Source organism: Mesoplodon densirostris, chromosome 1, assembly GCF_025265405.1.
Source record: "Mesoplodon densirostris isolate mMesDen1 chromosome 1, mMesDen1 primary haplotype, whole genome shotgun sequence".
Classification (NCBI taxonomy): domain Eukaryota; kingdom Metazoa; phylum Chordata; class Mammalia; order Artiodactyla; family Ziphiidae; genus Mesoplodon; species Mesoplodon densirostris.
In genome coordinates this window covers 53,507,796-53,526,243 of record NC_082661.1, presented here as the reverse complement: position 1 = coordinate 53,526,243, position 18,448 = coordinate 53,507,796, and the positions used below count along the sequence as shown (strand labels likewise).

Sequence of the window (18,448 nt, the reverse complement as noted above, 5' to 3'; positions counted from 1 at the left end):
AATCCAGTGCCTTGGGAGATGCTTGTGCTTGCATAGCCTAAGTGCTCTATGGGAGACAGGAACTGCAGCCCCAAAGGCTATATCCACCATGTATTCTTCCGACCAAGACTCACACAGGCCAGGGGCAAAGATGCTTACTTTGCAAAAGAGGCAACTGAGATGACCCCAGTGGTCCCGCCCCAGGGACATAGCTAGTTAATGGTTAATGCAGAACCAGAACCAGTCTCTAGTCCCAGTTGGAGCTCTTTCTATGACAGCAAATGACTTCCCAACCAGCATTCTTTCCCCATCGCTTGTGAGAACACACACATGAGCAGGTGGACGCACACACATACGTGCACACACATGCACACAGGTGCTAGGCTTGTCAGCACCTGAAAACATGGAAGGGCCTGGCTCCTGACCCGTTCTCAGGCTCAGCTGCAGCTCAGATCCCCACTTCTGCTCCCCATCCCTCCCTTCGTTATGCAACTCTCTTCTAATTTAGCTTTCAGCCGTACACCATTTGGATTCCAGGTCCTTAATCCGATGGAGCTGAAATGAATGAGGCAGGACTCCGTGCCGGCTTCACAAAGGCGGCACTGTCTAACTGATGAATGGGTTCCTTTCTCCGGGCCAAGAGGACAATTTGGAGGGGCCAGGGTAGGCAGCAAAAAGGAGCTCAATGTCTAGCATAATAACCTGCATGTGCCAGCACGTGGAATGGCCCTTTATAACAGAGGGGCCTGGGTTGGGGGAGCCAGAGAAGAGCTGGGTCTGTTGGGAGAAAGGCAGAGAGAATGGCAGAGTCCGGGACCCTGCCCACTGGCTTCGGGGAGCTGGAGGTCCTGGCAGTGGGAACGGTGCTGCTGGTGGAAGGTGAGCCAGGCAGGAGCCGGGGTGGAGCAGGAACTCGGCCGGGTCCCAGAACCCAGACTGCAGCTGCAAAGCTGGCAAGGAGAGGTCCCAAACCCTACTCCTCTGTGTCCGGACCCATGGGGTCTTCTGATGGCTGCACCTGCGGGATGCAGCACACAGGCTGGGAAGCCAAGAGAGAGAAGCTGGTCAGGGTCAGGGAGGGAGGAACTTTGAGGAGGGGACGTCTGCCCAGGGCATGACCAAGAACCAAGACTTTTCATGTCTCTGCAGCCAAGAGAAAGTTGAGTCCACTCCCTGGAAGTCCTGCTAAGAATCTCATATAAGATCAGGCCCCTGGTAGGCTCTGGAGGCAGACAGCTCTGCCGCTTGCTGTCTGTGTCACTGAAACCAAGACACTTGAGCTCTCTGACCCTCGGTGCGCTGACGTGCCAAGTGGGTGGTGGTAAAGGTTAGATGGGATGAGGGCATAAAGTGCTAGCCTAGATAGACACCGAGGGTTTTCAGTTCATTCATTCCCTTCCTCTCTGGCCCCACATTACTTGGACCATCTCCATTCCCTTGGCCCTAAGGTCTTCTGCTCTAGTGGTGACCTGGGTCCATGAGGTGCCAGCTTCAATCCAGAGTCCCTAAGATGATCACTGAGGGCAGAGCTGGGCCGGTAGACGCTGGAGTTGGGCCAGCCCAAGACTAGGTTGATGAGGGATGCAGCCCTTGTTCAAAGCAGATCCAGAGAAATAATCAACACATTTTCTCACCCAACAAGAACTGACAGTGGAGAGGGAGCCGCAGCCACTAGGCTGGTCCCAGAGACCCTGGATGTCATCATCTGGTGGCCAAAGTCCCTTTTCCTCTCCACTGGGAACCCTACAATCTAGCATCCCTCTAGGTCCTCAAACATGCCTTGAAAGTTTACAGCTTTATGTTTTTGCAGGTGCTGTTCCCTCTTTTTTTTTTTTTTAAGATGTTGGGGGTAGGAGTTTATTAATTTATTTATTTATTTTTGCTGTGTTGGGTCTTTGTTTCTGTGTGAGTGCTTTCTCTAGTTGTGGCAAGCGGGGGTCACTCTTCATCGCGGTGTGCGGGCCTCTCACTATCGCGGCCTCTCTTACTGCGGAGCACAAGCTCCAGACGCGCAGGCTCAGTAGTTGTGGCTCACGGGCCTAGTTGCTCCGTGGCATGTGGGATCCTCCCAGACCAGGGCTCAAACCCGTGTCCCCTGCATTAGCAGGCAGGTTCTCAACCACTGCGCCACCAGGGAAGCCCCATGCTGTTCCCTCTTTTTAGAATGCTTTTCCACGCCTTGTCCTTCTAGTGGATGCTCACAGTTTGAATGCAGGATCCTTCCCCATTCCTCTTTAGACGGGAGAAGCCCAGGTGCAGGGAGCATAAGGGGCGGCAAATGAGTGATAAAGCCGAAGTTCAAGGTCAGGTCTGCCTACCATGGAGACCACTCCCTTCAAGCTCACCTCACTGCCTGGTGTCCTGGGAAGCTCCCAGTTCTACGCTGCCACCCCTTATCCAACGCTCTCCCTGACGTTGCTCCAGAGCCCTTGGAGAAGGCATTCTGGAATTTGAAAAACCTGATTTCCAGTCCCAGCACCGCCACTTCCTAGCTGCATACTTAGGGCAAGCTGGCCAGCATCTCTGAGCCTCGGCCTCTCTGCTGTAAGTGGGGAGGACGGTGTCCAGGTGAAGACTGACTGGGAGGACCCACATAAAGTGCTCAGCACCCTGCCGGGCACGTGATAAGTGCTCCGTGGCTGTCCATGACTGTGATTGTTCCAGCACAAGCCGTGCGGCACTTTATCGGACTTCTTCCTTGTCTGTCTTCCCATCAGACTGTGCGTTGGTAGAGGGCAGGGTGTACATCTTGTCTCGTGGCTTTCGGTACCTGAGGGCCAACCCACTGTGTAGGGGCTGGGTGAGCTGCACTGAGATGGATGCTGAGGGTTTCGGGGGAGGCTGCTGGGGCCCCATCCCTCCCACGGCCCCTCATTCTGAGCCCAGGAGGGACTCTGCAGCCCCGGTGCCAGCTCTCCCCTTCCTTTCAGCTCTCTCCGGCCTCGGCCTCAATGGCCTGACCATCCTCTGTTTCTGCAAGAACCCGGAGCTGCGGACTCCCAGCCACCTGCTGGTGCTGAGCTTGGCGCTGTCGGACAGTGGGATTAGCCTGAATGCCCTCATGGCAGCCACGTCCAGCCTCCTCCGGTACCTGCCCCCTCCGCAGTCCCTGGGCTCTGGGGCCTGACCTCTGGGCACTGGGCCAGCCAGAGACATTCTGCCTCCCTGTAGAAGACTATAGCGGAGAGGGTGGGCAGACTGAACTAGGTTAAATCCGAATTCCAGACTATCCCTGTAGAACCCCAGGCGATTTCTGGAACGCAGGAGTTGCTCGGACCTGACCATCAGAGCTGACTGACTGCGGGGATTAAGAGGATGGGCTCTGCAACCAGGCCGCCTAGGTTGGAATCCTGACTTCATTATTTCTATATCTCGGCTTCTTCTGTAAATTGCATATTATTACCTAACCCATATGGTTGTTGGAAGTATTGACTTATTATTTGTAAATAACATAAAACAATGCTTGGCACCTAGGAAGCCTTAAATAAGTGTTTGTGAAAGCAAACAGGATTTTGACAAGTGTCTAAGACCTTATGTGCAAACCAGGGTCTTCCAAAGTGGCCTCAGAAGGTGTTTACCAGATTGTTTTCTTAAGCAGACGGAACATTCCTGTGAAAGCTAGAGCCCCACCCCCACCCCACCACCGCCCTCCTATGAACACTCAGAGCTGACCAGTCTGTAGGGTCTGAATCAGTGAGGATTCCTTGCCTTGTTCTCCTCCAGGGCTGGGGAGGGACAACTGAAGCTTCCACCTTGCTTGGCCCATGATGCTGGGAGTTGGGAGGCCTGGGATCTACCCTCTGTCTTTGTCTTCATCTGCTGTGTGACATTGGCTCAGTACGTTTTCCACTCTGAGCCTCAGGCACGAGCTCTCCTCCCAACCAGGTTGTTCCATTTCCTGTGATGCATGCATCTGATCACCAGGGAGACCCTTCGGTCCAACAGAGGTGCCGTGAAGGACCCTGAGCCTGGAGAGTCGGCATCAGGCTCCACCCCTTCACCCCAGCGGCTCGATCTCTAAGGCCCCAGTTTCCTCATAGGAAAAACAGATACTAAAGCCCTTTTCTAAGGAGCTAAAAGTGCCTTCCAAGCTGCTGCTGAGCAGGTGAGGGAGGAAGACAGGGACGGGGGGAGGGGTCACTGGTGCCCCGTGTCTCCCACAGGCGCTGGCCCTATGGCTCAGAAGGCTGCCAGGCTCACGGCTTCCAGGGCTTTGCAACAGTGTTGGCCAGCATCTGCAGCAGTGCAGCCATCGCCTGGGGGCGCTATCACCACTACTGCACCCGTATGTCTTCGGGTTCCCACAGTCGAGGGACATCCACCTATTGAGGGTGATCAGGGAGAAGGTCTGCTCAGTGTTTCCCAGTTCAGGGAACTGTGGGTGGGTGTAGGTGCCCATGAGCATGGGGTGTGGGCACTCAGGAAAGGGGGGAGGAGAGTGCAGGAGAGGTGTTGAGGCACATGCTGGGAAGGCTGCCTGTGCCCTCACTACAGCCTCAGGCAAGTCAGAGGTCCTCTCTGAACTTAGTCTCCTCCTCTGTAGGATGATTTTTATAACCTACCTCACAGTTTTATTTTGAAAATCAAATGAGATCCTGGATACAGAAAATGCCCTTGAAGACAGGCACTGTTGGGAAGCAGAGAGGTGACGTGTGTGTGTGTGTGTGTGTGTGTGTGTGTGTGTGTGTGTGTGTAAAACTGGGCATGTGCCTTCGCACCCCACAATTCCATGGAGCCTCTGTCATGCGAAGGCTTCATGAAAATGAGTCTAGCTCTAGGTTTTCCAAGCTGTATTGTCAAATTCCATCTTCGTAATTATCCGTATCAGTGTACCACCTGCTCTGTTTTTTTGTTTTTCTTAAAAGTGACCCATTTTTAAAAATTTAAACACCTGCTTTAGTCTCATTCTAAAAAATATCTGTGAAATCACAACTTTAATGTCCTTATAATTTTAATACACATTAAAGTAAAAAACATGTTCACCCATAGACCATTTAGAATAACACTCACCACAGAGATACATAAACATGTATCTGGGGGGGCCGTGGCTCAGTTACCACTCACAGCAAACCCCCAGCTTGCAGACTGGGAAGCAGAGGCTCAGATAAGTTGAGTAGCTTGCCCCGAGTCACACAGCGATAGGGGCAGAGCTGGGATTGGGCACAGCCTGGATGCCTCCAGAGGGAGTCTCTCCCTTTGTCTCCTGGGCTCTGAGTCCTGGAGCTGTGGATTTGCCTGGCACAGAGGCTACTCTGGGGTCCATAGCTAGCATGACCTCAAGACCTGAGCACTTCCCTTTGGAATCGCAGATCTGCCCTGGCCACAGACACACGTGGCCCCCTGCCCTCCACAAAGTCACATGCCTCTGTCCAGGCCCCCCAAAAAAGCCTCCGTTCTTATCCTAACTCCTATCTGAGCCCCTCCCACCCCATCTGACCTTGGAGCTCCTCTCCCACCACTTCTACCCCAGCCCTGTCCCCAAAGCTCCCTCAGACCATCATACACGCATGCACACACACACACACACACACGCACTCTCACATGTGCACACAGGAATGCACACCTTCTCAGATGGCAACAGGCTCTCGGCCTTAATATAGAGCAGTTAATCCCTGTCCCATGGGCCTCTGGATCAAAGCCCTTCCCATGCTGGAGGGCACAGGCGAGCAGCACGAAAACAGGGAAGAGGGAAGGGGGGTGTGTTCTAATAAAAATTATCTTTTTTATTCTTCATAACAATCATCTGAAGCAGGGAGTATCATTTCGACTTTGTGAAGGAGAAAACTGAGGCTCAGAGAAACTCTTAATTGCCTGAGGCACTATGCTGTTAAGCACCAGGGGCAGCAGTTAGGGACATTCTGCATGACCACAGAGTCCATTAGTTTTCACTCTGCCAAGCTATCTCCTCCTCTCAACCATCCTCCTCCTGTGTCCCATGCAGGCAGCCGACTGGATTGGAACACGGCCGTCTCCTTGGTTCTCTTTGTGTGGCTGTCTTCTGCCTTCTGGGCAACACTGCCCCTCCTGGGCTGGGGACACTATGACCGTGAGCCGCTGGGGACATGCTGCACCCTGGACTATTCCAGGCCGGACAGGTGAGGTGAGGGGAGTGGCTTCGAGGCTCCTTTCCATGGGAGTCTTGGCTTTGAGTCTGTAGGACAGCAGTGTCAGCTGAAAATCCAAATGGGGACATGTCAGCATTTGCCAGACAATCTCAACTCCCTAGTCATCATACCCACTAAGGAAAGCCCATTCCAAAGACTGGCCAAGTTATGGGAATGTTATGCAAATTGGGGTGCAGAGTTGGGCCCCAGAAGGGGTCCTTTCCGGGGAGCTATTGGCCTGTGTTGGTTATAACATTCACTGAGCCCCATGACCCCTTTGCCACCTTCAGTACAGTCAGATGTCCCAGCTCTAACTTACCAACTTCTACAGGGAGCCATATCCTTGGTTTGATAGCGTCAAAGAATGTTAAGGTCTTTGCATTGGAAGGGACCTCCTTGGCATAGAGTTCAGTTCTCTGAATTCCTTGAGCGTCTGCTGTGAGCCAAGCCCTGGGCCAAGCCCTGGAGAGACAAGAATAAATGCATGGGGCTTCCCTGGTGGCGCAGTGGTTGAGAGTCCGCCTGCCGATGCAGGGGATGCGGGTTCGTGCCCCGGTCCGGGAAGATCCCACATGCCACGGAGCAGCTGGGCCCATGAGCCATGTGTCCAGAGCCTGTGCTCCACAACGGGAGAGGCCACAACAGTGAGAGGCCTGCATACCGCAAAAAAAAAAAAAAAAAAAAAAAAGAATAAATGCATGATGGAGCCTACCATTGTGGACCACACGTCTAGTATACTGCCAGGTCGACCTGGCTCTGGGGAGTCCGGAGCTCCCTCTAGGGGCTGCCTTGTGGAGGGACCATGTGGGCTTCAGCCCCACTCTTGCTTCCACTAGAGGCACATTTCATTCATCTGCTTTACATGTTTATTCATGTTTACTCATAAAGCACCTGCATTGATGACCCGCTTCCCGGGTCAAACCCACTGGAGAACCCTGGGTCTTGTCTAATGCCCTTCAGGGCATTCCCTGCAGGTATTTCCCCACCTGGTGTCCAGCCCTTCTGGCAGCCCTCCTTCCCACTCCTCCTTAGTGGACAGCACCCAGGTGACATGGTCTCCCCTTCATGGAATGGCAGCCTACCTCCCTGTGACTCCCACCTGCTTCTGGGCAGCCCTCTTGCCTCCCCATCACCACTACCTGGGACCCCAGGCTCTTCTCTGGTCCCTTCAATGATTTCTTCAGTGATACAACGTCCAGTCTCATCCACAGGGTCCTTCCAAATCCCTATGCCAGGAACACTCCTTGGATGATCCTTCCTCCTGGTCCACTGACATCTCCATTTGGTAAACACGTTTCCCAAACTAAAGTGTCCCGTTCTCTATGCTTGGGGCACATACAGAGAGCAGGGCTGAGCACTTGAACCGCCCAACAGCAAGTTCAAGGAGGACTATCCCTCATTCCAGCTCCCTGGCTCCTAAAGGCAGGTTCCAGGAGGACCTAGTAGCTCTCTGGTTCCGAGGGGAGTTCAGCTGGGACTTGGGAGCACCCACACTCTGAAAGTGCATCTGATGGGAGCAGTTCCGTGCACCTGACTGTCTAGAGCAAAGTCTGGTGGGCTTTCTAGGGTAAGTGATCGTCTCTGAGAGGCAATCCTGACTCCTCCATCTCCTCTGTCTGCAGAAACTTCACCAGCTTCCTCTTCACCATGGCCTTTTTCAACTACCTCCTGCCCCTCTTCATCACAGTCATATCCTATCGGCTCATGGAGCAGAAACTCGGGAAGACTGGCCGTCCTCCGGTAAGGATCAACACCTAGAGCGGGAGGAATCTCTCTGTCCCTCTCAGGGACAGCAGGGAACATGAATGATGTGACAAAAATCAGGGGTTCTCTGTGTTTTCAACGATCAGGAAAGAAATCCAGCTTTTGTACATTGAGCATGGGGTGTTAGGGCAGAAACACACCTTTCCCATTGCTGGGGATCACCAAGACCTGGGAGGAAGTATCAGAACTGCTCAGACGTACCCAGACCCCATAACTCAGAGCCAGGGCGCCCTACCGGACGACATCCTTGCTGTTACACTTGCTCCTTCACAAGAATGTAAGGGTTGGCACAAAATTACACGCATTTTAAATGCTACCTTTAAATTGCTTCAAGATGTTTCATTGAATCACAGGCACAGGCTGTTACCCACAACATAAAACCACACCTGAAAGCACGTTTGTCCAAGAAAAACAATGCTTCGGAATAAGCCCTCCTGGTCATTTCTCAATTTCTGCATTAATATTTTCTTGCCACAATTTTCCTTTAACTTTATCAACTGAACAGTCTCTAGCAGATGAGTCATAAGAAGTACCAAAAAACTCAAAAACAAAAACAAAAAAACCCAAAACACCCAGGTACTAATGTTACTTTATGTGCATTATGTCATTTCATTTTTGCACCCCACTCCCCGAGGAAGGAAGGTTTTACTGTCCCTAGGTCACAGATTAGAAATTTGAGGCTGAAAGGGGTTATTAGCTAAACAACTCAAAAGCCATGCAATTAGTAATAGCAGAGTTGGATCAAACCCAGGTCTGGGACTCCACCACTCAAGTGGGCAATCGTAGTGCATAAAAGAAACACTTTCTTTGTTGAGAAACTTCATCTGCCACATTTTTTTTTCTGTGAATTGGAAAAGCACTGTACAAATCGATTTTAGCTGTGGACCCAGGTTCCCCTGGTCACAGAAGGAGGGCGAGGGCTGTGCCGGTGCTTTCCCCGGCGCTCATCACCGCCTCCACGGTGGTCCTCCGCGCTCTGCCCTCCCCTAGCCCTGTCTGGGTGCTCAAAGTCGCCACATTTTATTGAAGGTGCAATGCAGGAGACAAGGCTGCCACACGGATTTTTCCGGGTTGACTTTAAACCATCCGTTTCAGTAACATCAACAGAGGTCGCCACGCGTTGTCCCAGGGTCCACGCCTGCGAGCTTGTCACCTTCTTTGTTAAAAGGCGACATGGTCAATAAGAAAATAGGCACTGATTTTTAGCGTCAGAATTTTAACCTCTGAGTATATGTGGGGAGCTGGAATTTAGCAAGTTCCACCCTGAAATTAGAGCGCGAGTCGTGCGCCCTCCTGTGGCCACAGGTGGTACCACATCGCCTGCTGCTTGATTCTATCTCACACGGCGGAAAGCGGCCCCTTTGAACCCAGGACTGGTTGGCCTGCAAGTTGGCTGCAGCTACTGATGGCCAGCTGGTTCTGGGGCTGAGTTGTGAGGGCAGCTCAGCCTGGGGACCCTTACGCACACATTCACATTCACAGAATCCCTGGTTTCTCAGAACACAGACCAGGAAGGAAGCTCGTTATCCACGCCAGTCCCGGCCTCCAGGCAAGTCAGGCATTATCAGGCCACTTTACAGACAAGGCAGCTGAGGTCAAGTAAGCTTGAACGAGAGGCCTAGGGTCAGACATCTTAAACAGAAGAGAGATTCATCCGGTCCCAGGTTCCCCCCCAGGCTCAGCATCTTCCCACAGCCCTGCCGAGTGCCAACCTGGTTCCTGGACCTCACGGGGCTGCCGACCACCTAGAGCAAGTCGATGCCTCCCTCCTTTACCCATGTCTCCCCAGGTGAACACCGTTCTGCCAGCCAGGACGCTGCTGCTCGGCTGGGGCCCCTACGCTCTCCTATATCTGTACGCAGCCGTTGCGGATGTGACCTCCATCTCCCCCAAGCTGCAAATGGTACAGACACCGCCAGTACCCAAAGCTCTCCCCATCTTCGTGCTTCTGTTTCACCCCATCTCTCTTTCTGGCTTTATGGCCTCCAAGATAAGCTCTCTCTTTCTCTTTTCCTTTGAACACTCATAACTCACTGGGTATTAGTTTGTCCCCTGGTCACGCAGGACCGCTGCTCGACATGGCCTAGGCCTCATGTGAGATGACAGGGACAGCCAGCCAGATGGTGACACGTACACTCTGGGACCAGGGGCTGAGATTGGTGCCCAGAGGATTGTGATTCCATGCATCATCCACCAACGTATGTCATAGTCAGAGAAGGCTTAGAGGTTGCAGAATCAAGCTAAGGACAGATGCTTGGCGGCGGGGGCGGGGATGTCGGGGTGAGCATGGGGGACTGCAGTCACCAGTTGGGACCAGAGAGAGGAGAAGAGGCTCTGAAACTTCTCTCCTGGACTTTTCTGTCACAACAGGTGCCCGCTCTCATTGCCAAGGCTGTGCCCACGGTCAACGCCATCAACTATGCTCTGGGCAGTGAGATGGTGCACGGGGGAATCTGGCGGTGCCTCTCGCCGCAGAAAAGAGAGCGGGACCGAGAGCAGTGAGCCTCTCCAGGGCGCTGCTGAGACCCAGGCCCACCCTGGCCACCCTGGACTGAGCCTCTTGCAGGAGGCTGCCTGGGAGTCATGTCCAGCAGCCTCAGGAGCCAAGCTCCAGACACGCACCCACCATCCCCGATGGCCCTCTTGAGCCTGGCCCGAGGCTGGACACAGAGGATTCAGAGAGAAACCAAGCTGTGTGGAAGGAGCCGGGACTTTGCAGCCAGACAGACCTGAGTGTTGGTCATAGCGGTCCCCACGGAGGCTGAGAGATCTTGGGAAAATCACACTCTCTGAACTCAGCTTCCTGACCCATAACAGAAGGATGTCAATATGCACCTCAGGTCTGTCGTGAGACTTGAACATGATAGTGTGTACTCACCACGCACATAGAAGCTGCTGCTCATTAGAACAGCTGTTAGGACTCAGAAACTTGCATAGAAAGGGGTGAAAGCCCCAGGTTTGTTTGTGGGAGCTCAACCCAGGCTGCCAGAGTTCAAATACCACTTATTAAATTGTGATCTTTGCAGGTGACTTACTCTTTCTGGGCATTTGTTTCCCAACTTGTGAGGTGTGATGACAGTAATGGTGACCTGACTGTGCAGAAAGGCCCAGAACGTTACCAGGCACGTGCGAATTGCTCCCTGAGAGTAGCCGCCAGCACCCGCCAGTCAAGACAGCTAGCTGTACATTGCTTAGTTGCCGACATTTAAAAAATCAGGACGATTGGGGCTTCCCTGGTGGCGCAGTGGTTGAGAGTCCGCCTGCCGATGCAGGGGACACGGGTTCGTGCCCCGATCCCGGAAGATCCCACATGCCGCGGAGCGGCTGGGCCCGCGAGCCATGGCCGCGGAGCCTGTGTGTCCGGAGCCTGTGCTCCGCAACGGGAGAGGCCACAGCAGTGAGAGGCCCGCGTACAGCAAAAAAAAAAAAAAAAAAAAAAAAAAAATCAGGACGATTTATCTAGAACTCCAGACCTCTGAAGATGAGGCCCCACCAGCCCCAGAGGAGGCTCCATGGTGACAGTCTGAGACGCGGGTGGCTCTGCCCTTTGCCCAGGGCACATACTCTGCCATCAGTTACAGCTCGTGTGTTCCCTGCGGAGCCCGCGGGCATCTGAGTTTGAAACACTATCGCTGGGGTCCCCATCCCTGGATGTCCCTCTGCTCCTCCCACAGAGCCAGCGCTTCAGGGACAAGGCACAGCAGGTGCACAGGCCTGGGCGGGACCCATGGCCCTAGAGGGAAATGGAGATGGGTGGAGGGTGACTGAGGGCTCTTCAGAAGGTCTGATGATGGAGGGACAGCTGCCCCAGGCACCGCGGAGGCAGCAAGTCTGCAAGCCAATCCCGTGGAGCTGAGGGGAAGAGGGGCCACGTCGGGGGTGGGCGCGGATGGCCAGGAGAACAGCATCTGGGGTCCCTGCAGACCAGGACCTGCCTCTTGGTTTTGCAGATGCAGAAAATCAGGCCACAGAAATATCTAACTCCCAAGAAGTCTGCACAAAGCAGAAGCCGTTTCAATCATTTTGCAAAACGTTGTGGGGTGGGGAGGGGAACGCAGCCTTCACACAGCACTGTTTCCTAGACCATGCCCTATGCCAGGCACTGTGGAGGCCGAGATGCCACTCGGTCTCACTCCAGCGTCCACGCAGGGTCCTTGTCTTCGGCCCTGGAGTGGGGATGGGGTGGGGAAACCTGGGACCTGAGCCGGGCTCACACACAGACGGAGTGGGTCACCAGGAAAGCGATGGATTCTGCGGCCCAGAGATGCTGACTCTGCCTCCACAGCCCGTGGACCTTTAAATGGTCTTTATTGGGGACCCACCCTTTACTTCCCCATTAGAAACACTAAATCCTTAAGGAGGGATGAGGAAACACATTGAGAAGAGGGGAGATGAGCCCCAGACTCCAAGAGAGAAGGGCTGGAAGGTTAGACGAGGCTGAAGACACCCAGCAAGAGTGGCCCATGTCCCCAAAGAGATCAATCCCCCGCTGGTGCTCAGAGAGGAAGGGAGGAAGGCAGGTTGGCCAGATGTGGCCAAGGACAGCGTTAGCTTGAGCCCTGTATCCCCAAGTCTGTCTGGAGAGGGGAAGGTGGGCTTGGGGCATCTCCACCCTGGGCTGGGTCGGCAGGAGATGGGAGGGGCTGACAGCACCCGGTGGGGAACGACCAGAGCCCCACCTGCAGCTGTTTGTTCAGATGCCCCAAGTCCACCCACCCATACCCCTGCATCTCACTTGGGGAATGGGTTTAGGGAGACTCATCAAGGCGCCACTTCTGCAGAACCGCGGGATTGTATAAAGCCCAGTTTAAAAGGCACAAAATTTGCTTCCTAAGAGTGCCTACATTCTAAGATCCATTGATTTCATAGTTTATTTAAGCTCTTATTAAAAGAAATATAAGTACAGTAGAATAATATTCCCCATCCCCCCCCATCTTCTTGCTGGGAAAGATGACTCCGCCTATTGACAGATGGACTTGAATTAAGATTACAAATGAAGTAGCAAGTTGTCTCTGAGTTAAAGGAATGTACAATCCCTGGTCTCCTCCCCAAGATCCCCACTGGGACAATTTTCCTGGGAAAAGGAGGGACTGTGTGCCTGATTGATTAGAAAAGAAGGAAGCATAAATTAATTATCGCGCTTTCCTGGTGGCGCATTGGTTGAGAGTCCGCCTGCCGATGCAGGGGACACGGGTTCGTGCCCCGGTCCGGGAAGATCCCACATGCCGTGGAGCGGCTGGGCCCGTGAGCCATGGCCACTGAGCCTGCGCTTCCGGAGCCTGTGCTCCACAACGGGAGAGGCCACAGCAGTGAGAAGCCTGCGTACCGCAAAAATAAATTAATAAATTAATTAAAATTAATTAATTAATTAATTACAGCCTAAACTACGTCTATATTTTCTATTAAAAGTAAAAGGATTTTACAAATTTTCTACATTCAATAACAAGGTAGTAGACCTAATTTATTTATATCTTTCCCCTTGCCATGAAATTGAAAAGATTTCTGCTGTTTTCCCTCTTAGAGACACTCATAATTCAATTTGTTCAAATACAGGCTCATTATCCCTCCAACAAAACTGTCTCCTGGATTATTTTTCCCATCTCAGTAATATCATTACTATTTGTCCTGTCATATAAGCTAAATGAAGAGAGAAGAAATGGGGGAAAGCAACAGCGTGCTAGGCAGAAGTCCTTACCTGGAAGATAATGATGACGCAGTGCCCAGTTTCTACCACAGGGTGGCAGTGCTAACTCAATGATAAATTAATTCAACCTGGGTCTCCAGTCCCTGAGGTGTATTTTGAAGAGCCTGAAAGTTCCACACAAGGCTACTGGGGTGAATTATAGATTCCTGCAGGATCCCGGACAAGCTTTCTTTTCTGCTCTTGCTACAGAAACCTGATGTCTAGTTGTTTTCCACTCCAAATAATGATGTGATTCCACATCTCTCCTTGAAGGGCACAGAATTGCACTCCCACTGTCCAGAGGACTCCCAGAGGGCCCTATATAGCTCCCCTTTTCTCTGCCTACAGAACAGTCATTGAAAGTTCTGCCAGATGTAAACCTCCAAAGTTTTCCCATGCATAGGATTTGGTTAGGACGTCTGGTCTGGCTTTTTTTTTTTTTTTTTTTTTTTTTTTTTTGCGGTACGCAGGCCTCTCATTGCTGTGGCCTCTCCCGTTGCAGAGCACAGGCTCCGGAATCGCAGGCTCAGCGGCCATGGCTCACGGGCCCAGCTGCTCTGCGGCATGTGGGATCTTCCCGGACCGGGGCACGAACCCGTGTCCTCTGCATCGGCAGGCGGACTCTCAACCACTGTGCCACCAGGGAAGCCCTGGTCTGGCTTTTGCCTCTGTCTAGTCATGAGAAGTTGGGGCAGTCCCTGAATTTTTCTGACTTGGATTATTCATCTGGAAAGTGGAGGTGAGAGCACCTTATACTGATATTACATGTGGGCACACACAGTAAACTATGGGATGTGGGACATAAGGGCATTGCAAGGACCATACCCAGAGAAGCAGCCCGAGCCTCAGAAGAGGTGCAGTAAATGGCTTTTGGTGATGGTAACTTTTTAAGGTAACAAGTCCTGGAAAAGCCCTGGGTGAAGGCCAAAATCACAATCCCTAAATCTTCCTGTCCTCTTGGTTGAGGTAACTTGCTGCTCCCCTCTTAAGCTGCTCCCTGGCCCTGACTCCACACATCCCTGCAGCTGCTGCTACAATGGCCTCCACTGTCTCCCTGCAAGGCCTGCTCTGCCCAGCTGCCCTTCCTTTCGCAGCTGTCAAAACATGCAAGTCCTTTGCCGTCTAGGTGAGAGGCAGCGTGGCAGCTTGGAAAGCACTTAGGTGTGGGTATTGGAAAGACCTGGCATGAATCCAGGATTGGCCTTTTATTCAATGTGTGACCAAGCTTGAGCAAGTTTCTTATCTCTGATTTTGTTCTGCTCCCACCAAAATGGCCTCATTGGGGTGGCATATTTTAAAGCACATAGTGCGTAGTGGGTGTTCAATAAATATTAGAGTCCCATCTTATCGACTATTCCCTGCTATCCCCTGATTTTTACTATTACTCACTCACAAAAGGGGTGTACAGGAAAATTATGATGATTGAGTGACGATTAGATGCAACATGTGTCACATCTACAACCTTGTTTAATTCCCCACAACATCCTCAAAAACATATTCTCAAACTTGTCTGCACCTTTGAATCATCTTGGGGCCTGGCCATTCAAAGTGGTCCCTGGACCAGAAGCATCTGCATGCTTGTTAGATATGTAGATTCCCAGGCCCCAACCCCAGACCTCCTGAATCCAAATGTGCTTTTTAAATGACCCCCAGGTCATTTGTGTGCATCTTAAAGCTTGAAAAGCACAGCGGAGCTTTACAGACTCTAAAGTCTGGGTCCTTCCCACAGAGACTCTGATGTAATTGGTCTGAAGGGCTGGCGGGGCTTGAGGCTTTTAAAAGCTCCCAGATGATTCTATTGTGCAGCCAGGATTAAGAACCATTGATTAGGGGTGGGGGTTATGGACGCTCATTCTGTGAAGAGTGATTTAGCTGAGATTTACTGAGTCATCTCTGAGCCTATTATTTGCTCTTTTATATGAATATATTATATATCTATATCCACACACATATACATACACATTTCTCTCTAGAAGTCTATTTCTTTTTTTTTTTTAATTTTATTTATTTATTTATTTTTGGCTGCATTGTGTCTTCATTTCTATGCACAGGCTTTCTCTAGTTGCGGCAAGTGGGGGCTACTCTTTGCCGCAGTGTGCGTGGGCTTCTCACTGCTGTGGCTTCTCTTGCTGTGGAGCATGGGCTTTACGTGTGTGGGCTTCAGTAGTTGTGGCGTGCGGGCTCAGTAGTTGTGGCTCACAGGCTCTAGAGTGCAGGCTCGGTACTTGTGGCACACAGGCTTGGTTGCCCTACGGCATGTGGGATCTTCCCGGACCAGGGCTCGAACCCGTGTCCCCTGCATTGGCAGGCGGATTCTTAACCACTGCGCCACCAGGGAAGCCCTAGAAGTCTATTTCTTTGTTACTCACCCCCATCTAGCCCTATGGCTTGCTCTCATCTTTCTCTTACTAATTCCCCAAACCCCAAAGATCATGGATCCAGCAGTAGAGTTTCAGCCTAAGGCTTTTTGTTTTATCACCATGATATCATTTACAAGAGAACAAGGTCAGGTCTTGTAACTGATGGAGAGACAAAGTCATAAAGAGGTTAAACATACTCCTTAAGGCCATACAATACAGTACGTGGGGAAACATGACTCCTGACTCTCAGCCCAGACTTTTGGGTATCAGTCCTGGCCATTCAGATGCAGGAGGTAGAGAGCCGGGCTTCTCAAGCCATCAAGTGCACACGAATCATTGTTAAGTGCACATTCTGATTCAGTAAGTCTCAGGTGGGGCTGAGATTCTGCATTTCTAACAAGCTCCCAAGTGAAGCCAAGGCGGCCGAAGCTGTAGTGTGTTTGGCCAGGGCATCATACTATGATCCCTGGTCCCCGTTGCCTGGCTCTCCCTTCCCAGCAGCTGACCGGGGTGTTTCAGACCAAAGTTTCAAGGTGTGTTATCAGGTTGTGGAGATCGGCTGACCTCCATGCCATGACTCAGCCTACCACTGGGTGGCGCTCTGGGAACACCTCCCTACAGGATTTCATCTTGCTCAGCTGCTCTTGGGTGTTCGTGAAACAAATATTTATTTAGCCTAATTTTATCAGGACACCGTTTAAACAAGACAGTCAAGGTCCTCATTTGGAGTTTACAGTTTAAGACAATAAATAAGTGTATAAAATCGATCATTATGTACTGTGCTGTGCAAGGAGATAAATAAGGGCTAAGATGGGAAGTGACTGGGAGTGGTGGTCAGGGAAGACAGCTCTGAGGTGGTGCCCAGAGAGCATTTGGAAACATGGGCAGGAGCTAAAGGGAGTTGCCCTGGGCGGGGCCACATCACATGGCATCCTCTAGGTGTGGGACAGAGTCACAAACTCCCAGCCTTAGCACAGTCTCTCTTGACAGCCCAGGAATTAGCATGAGGAAAGGAATGCTCTAGTATTCTGTTGAGAAGTTTAGGGCCTGTGATTCTCCAAAATAAATAAAGCCATGAGCATCAGTATTCTGCTACTAGGGGAATAAATGGAGGACCTTAGTGAACATGTGGATTGGGAAAAATTAGAATTAAAAACATTTTTCAAGTCTTTTATTTCTGTGATCCTTAGAACAAACAAAAGAGGAAAGCAGGAAGAGGATTTGGAGTCCCATTTTTTGATGAAAAACTGAGATTCACACAAGTTAACTGATGACACCAGAGCCTGCATTTGAACCCCTTCCCCTTGATTCAAAATTAAGCCTCCAAACCCTGCAGATCCAAATAGCTATGGCCAGATAAACTATTCTTGGAAAATATGTACATGACTCAAGACAGCACGTGCTCGAATGTTTTTTCAGGTGCTTTGGGAGGTGACTTAACAGGGTGGCAGCAGGTAAGGTGGAAAGAAACCCTGGGCTCCCGGTCAGAACAACACCCACCTTGGAGTTCCAGCTTTGCTGCTCCCTTCCTGTCTGACCTTGGGTGGGTCACTAAATTTTTCTGGTCTGTATTTTCATCTAATAAGGGGTTTGGATTATATCAGTTGTTTTCAAAGTTTAAAAAAATGGAAGTTTTTGTTTTTGTTTTTTGTTTGTTTGTTTGAGAAAAGCCATACCAGGATGTAAATAAATTAGAGGGATCCCAGCATAACTTGTCCCCAGTCCTCTTCTCCAAGAACCATCATCCTGGAAGGTCTGATGACCTCTCTGCTTTGCTTTCTAGGAGTCTGTGGGTTGCTTCCCTTTCTAGGTAAGTCCTGGGGTTTCCTACCTGCCCCCAGCTTTAAAGCCTCCAGTGCCCCCAGGAAAGCTGCCTCAGAGTCCTTGTCTTCACACCTGGCAGCCCCATAAGGCAGCAGGTGCCCTCTGTTCATAGCTCTGTCAGGGCATGAGCCCCATGGATGGAGCATCTTGGTTGTTCTGCCTGCCTGGGTTTCAAAGAAGGCCTTTGTGGAAGCTCAGGCATCAGAGAGCTAAAGACACTATTATTCAGCTGTTGCTGTTGGCAGGTGCATTTGCCAAACCTTTGCTTAATTTAAACAGGAAGTGATTAAAGGGTTCCCTGGAGCTAGGAAAGGCAGGAAGAATAAACACTCGTAATTATGAGCAGCAATGCCTGACACCATGCTTTGTGTCAACTCATCTAATCCTCTGAACCTTACTAGGGTCACAATATTATGATACTAAGTACTATTTTCCACATTGCATATATGTGAAAACTGAGGCTCTAAATGATTATAACAACTGCCTTAGGACACTATTAATAAGTGACACAATTGGGATAGAAACCTCACAATTATCTAGATACCAATGGAAGGATAGTTTTTCTAAGATTCTCTAGGATTAAGAAATAAAGCCACAGCATCGCAAGATAGCACAATAACTTGTCCTCGGTGGTTACTTCTGTGGAGTTTAATCACTCATTCCTTCAATAACAGCCTGCTATTTACCAAGCACCTGACTTGGTTCTTCACTTGGAGGTGAAGATAGGAGGTGAG

The 18,448-nt window shown here is 51.1% G+C and overlaps 1 protein-coding gene across 3 annotated transcripts; it reads left to right on the top strand.

The window, feature by feature from the left end:
- The first annotated feature begins 779 nt into the window (after window positions 1-779).
- On the top strand, window positions 780-10,349 carry RGR (retinal G protein coupled receptor). 3 transcript variants are annotated; one of them, XM_060080954.1, is made up of 7 exons: window positions 780-858; window positions 2,910-3,063; window positions 4,128-4,264; window positions 5,921-6,074; window positions 7,706-7,823; window positions 9,637-9,750; window positions 10,218-10,349. In XM_060080954.1, exons 1-7 carry the CDS (start codon window positions 780-782, stop codon window positions 10,347-10,349), a joined length of 888 nt encoding a protein of 295 aa, XP_059936937.1. The 3 variants fall into 3 exon arrangements, with proteins under 3 accessions (XP_059936937.1, XP_059937032.1, XP_059937125.1); XM_060081049.1 differs by having other exon boundaries at window positions 2,910-3,066; window positions 4,143-4,264; XM_060081142.1 differs by lacking the exon at window positions 9,637-9,750 and having other exon boundaries at window positions 2,910-3,066; window positions 4,143-4,264.
- Window positions 10,350-18,448: the final 8,099 nt, after the last annotated feature.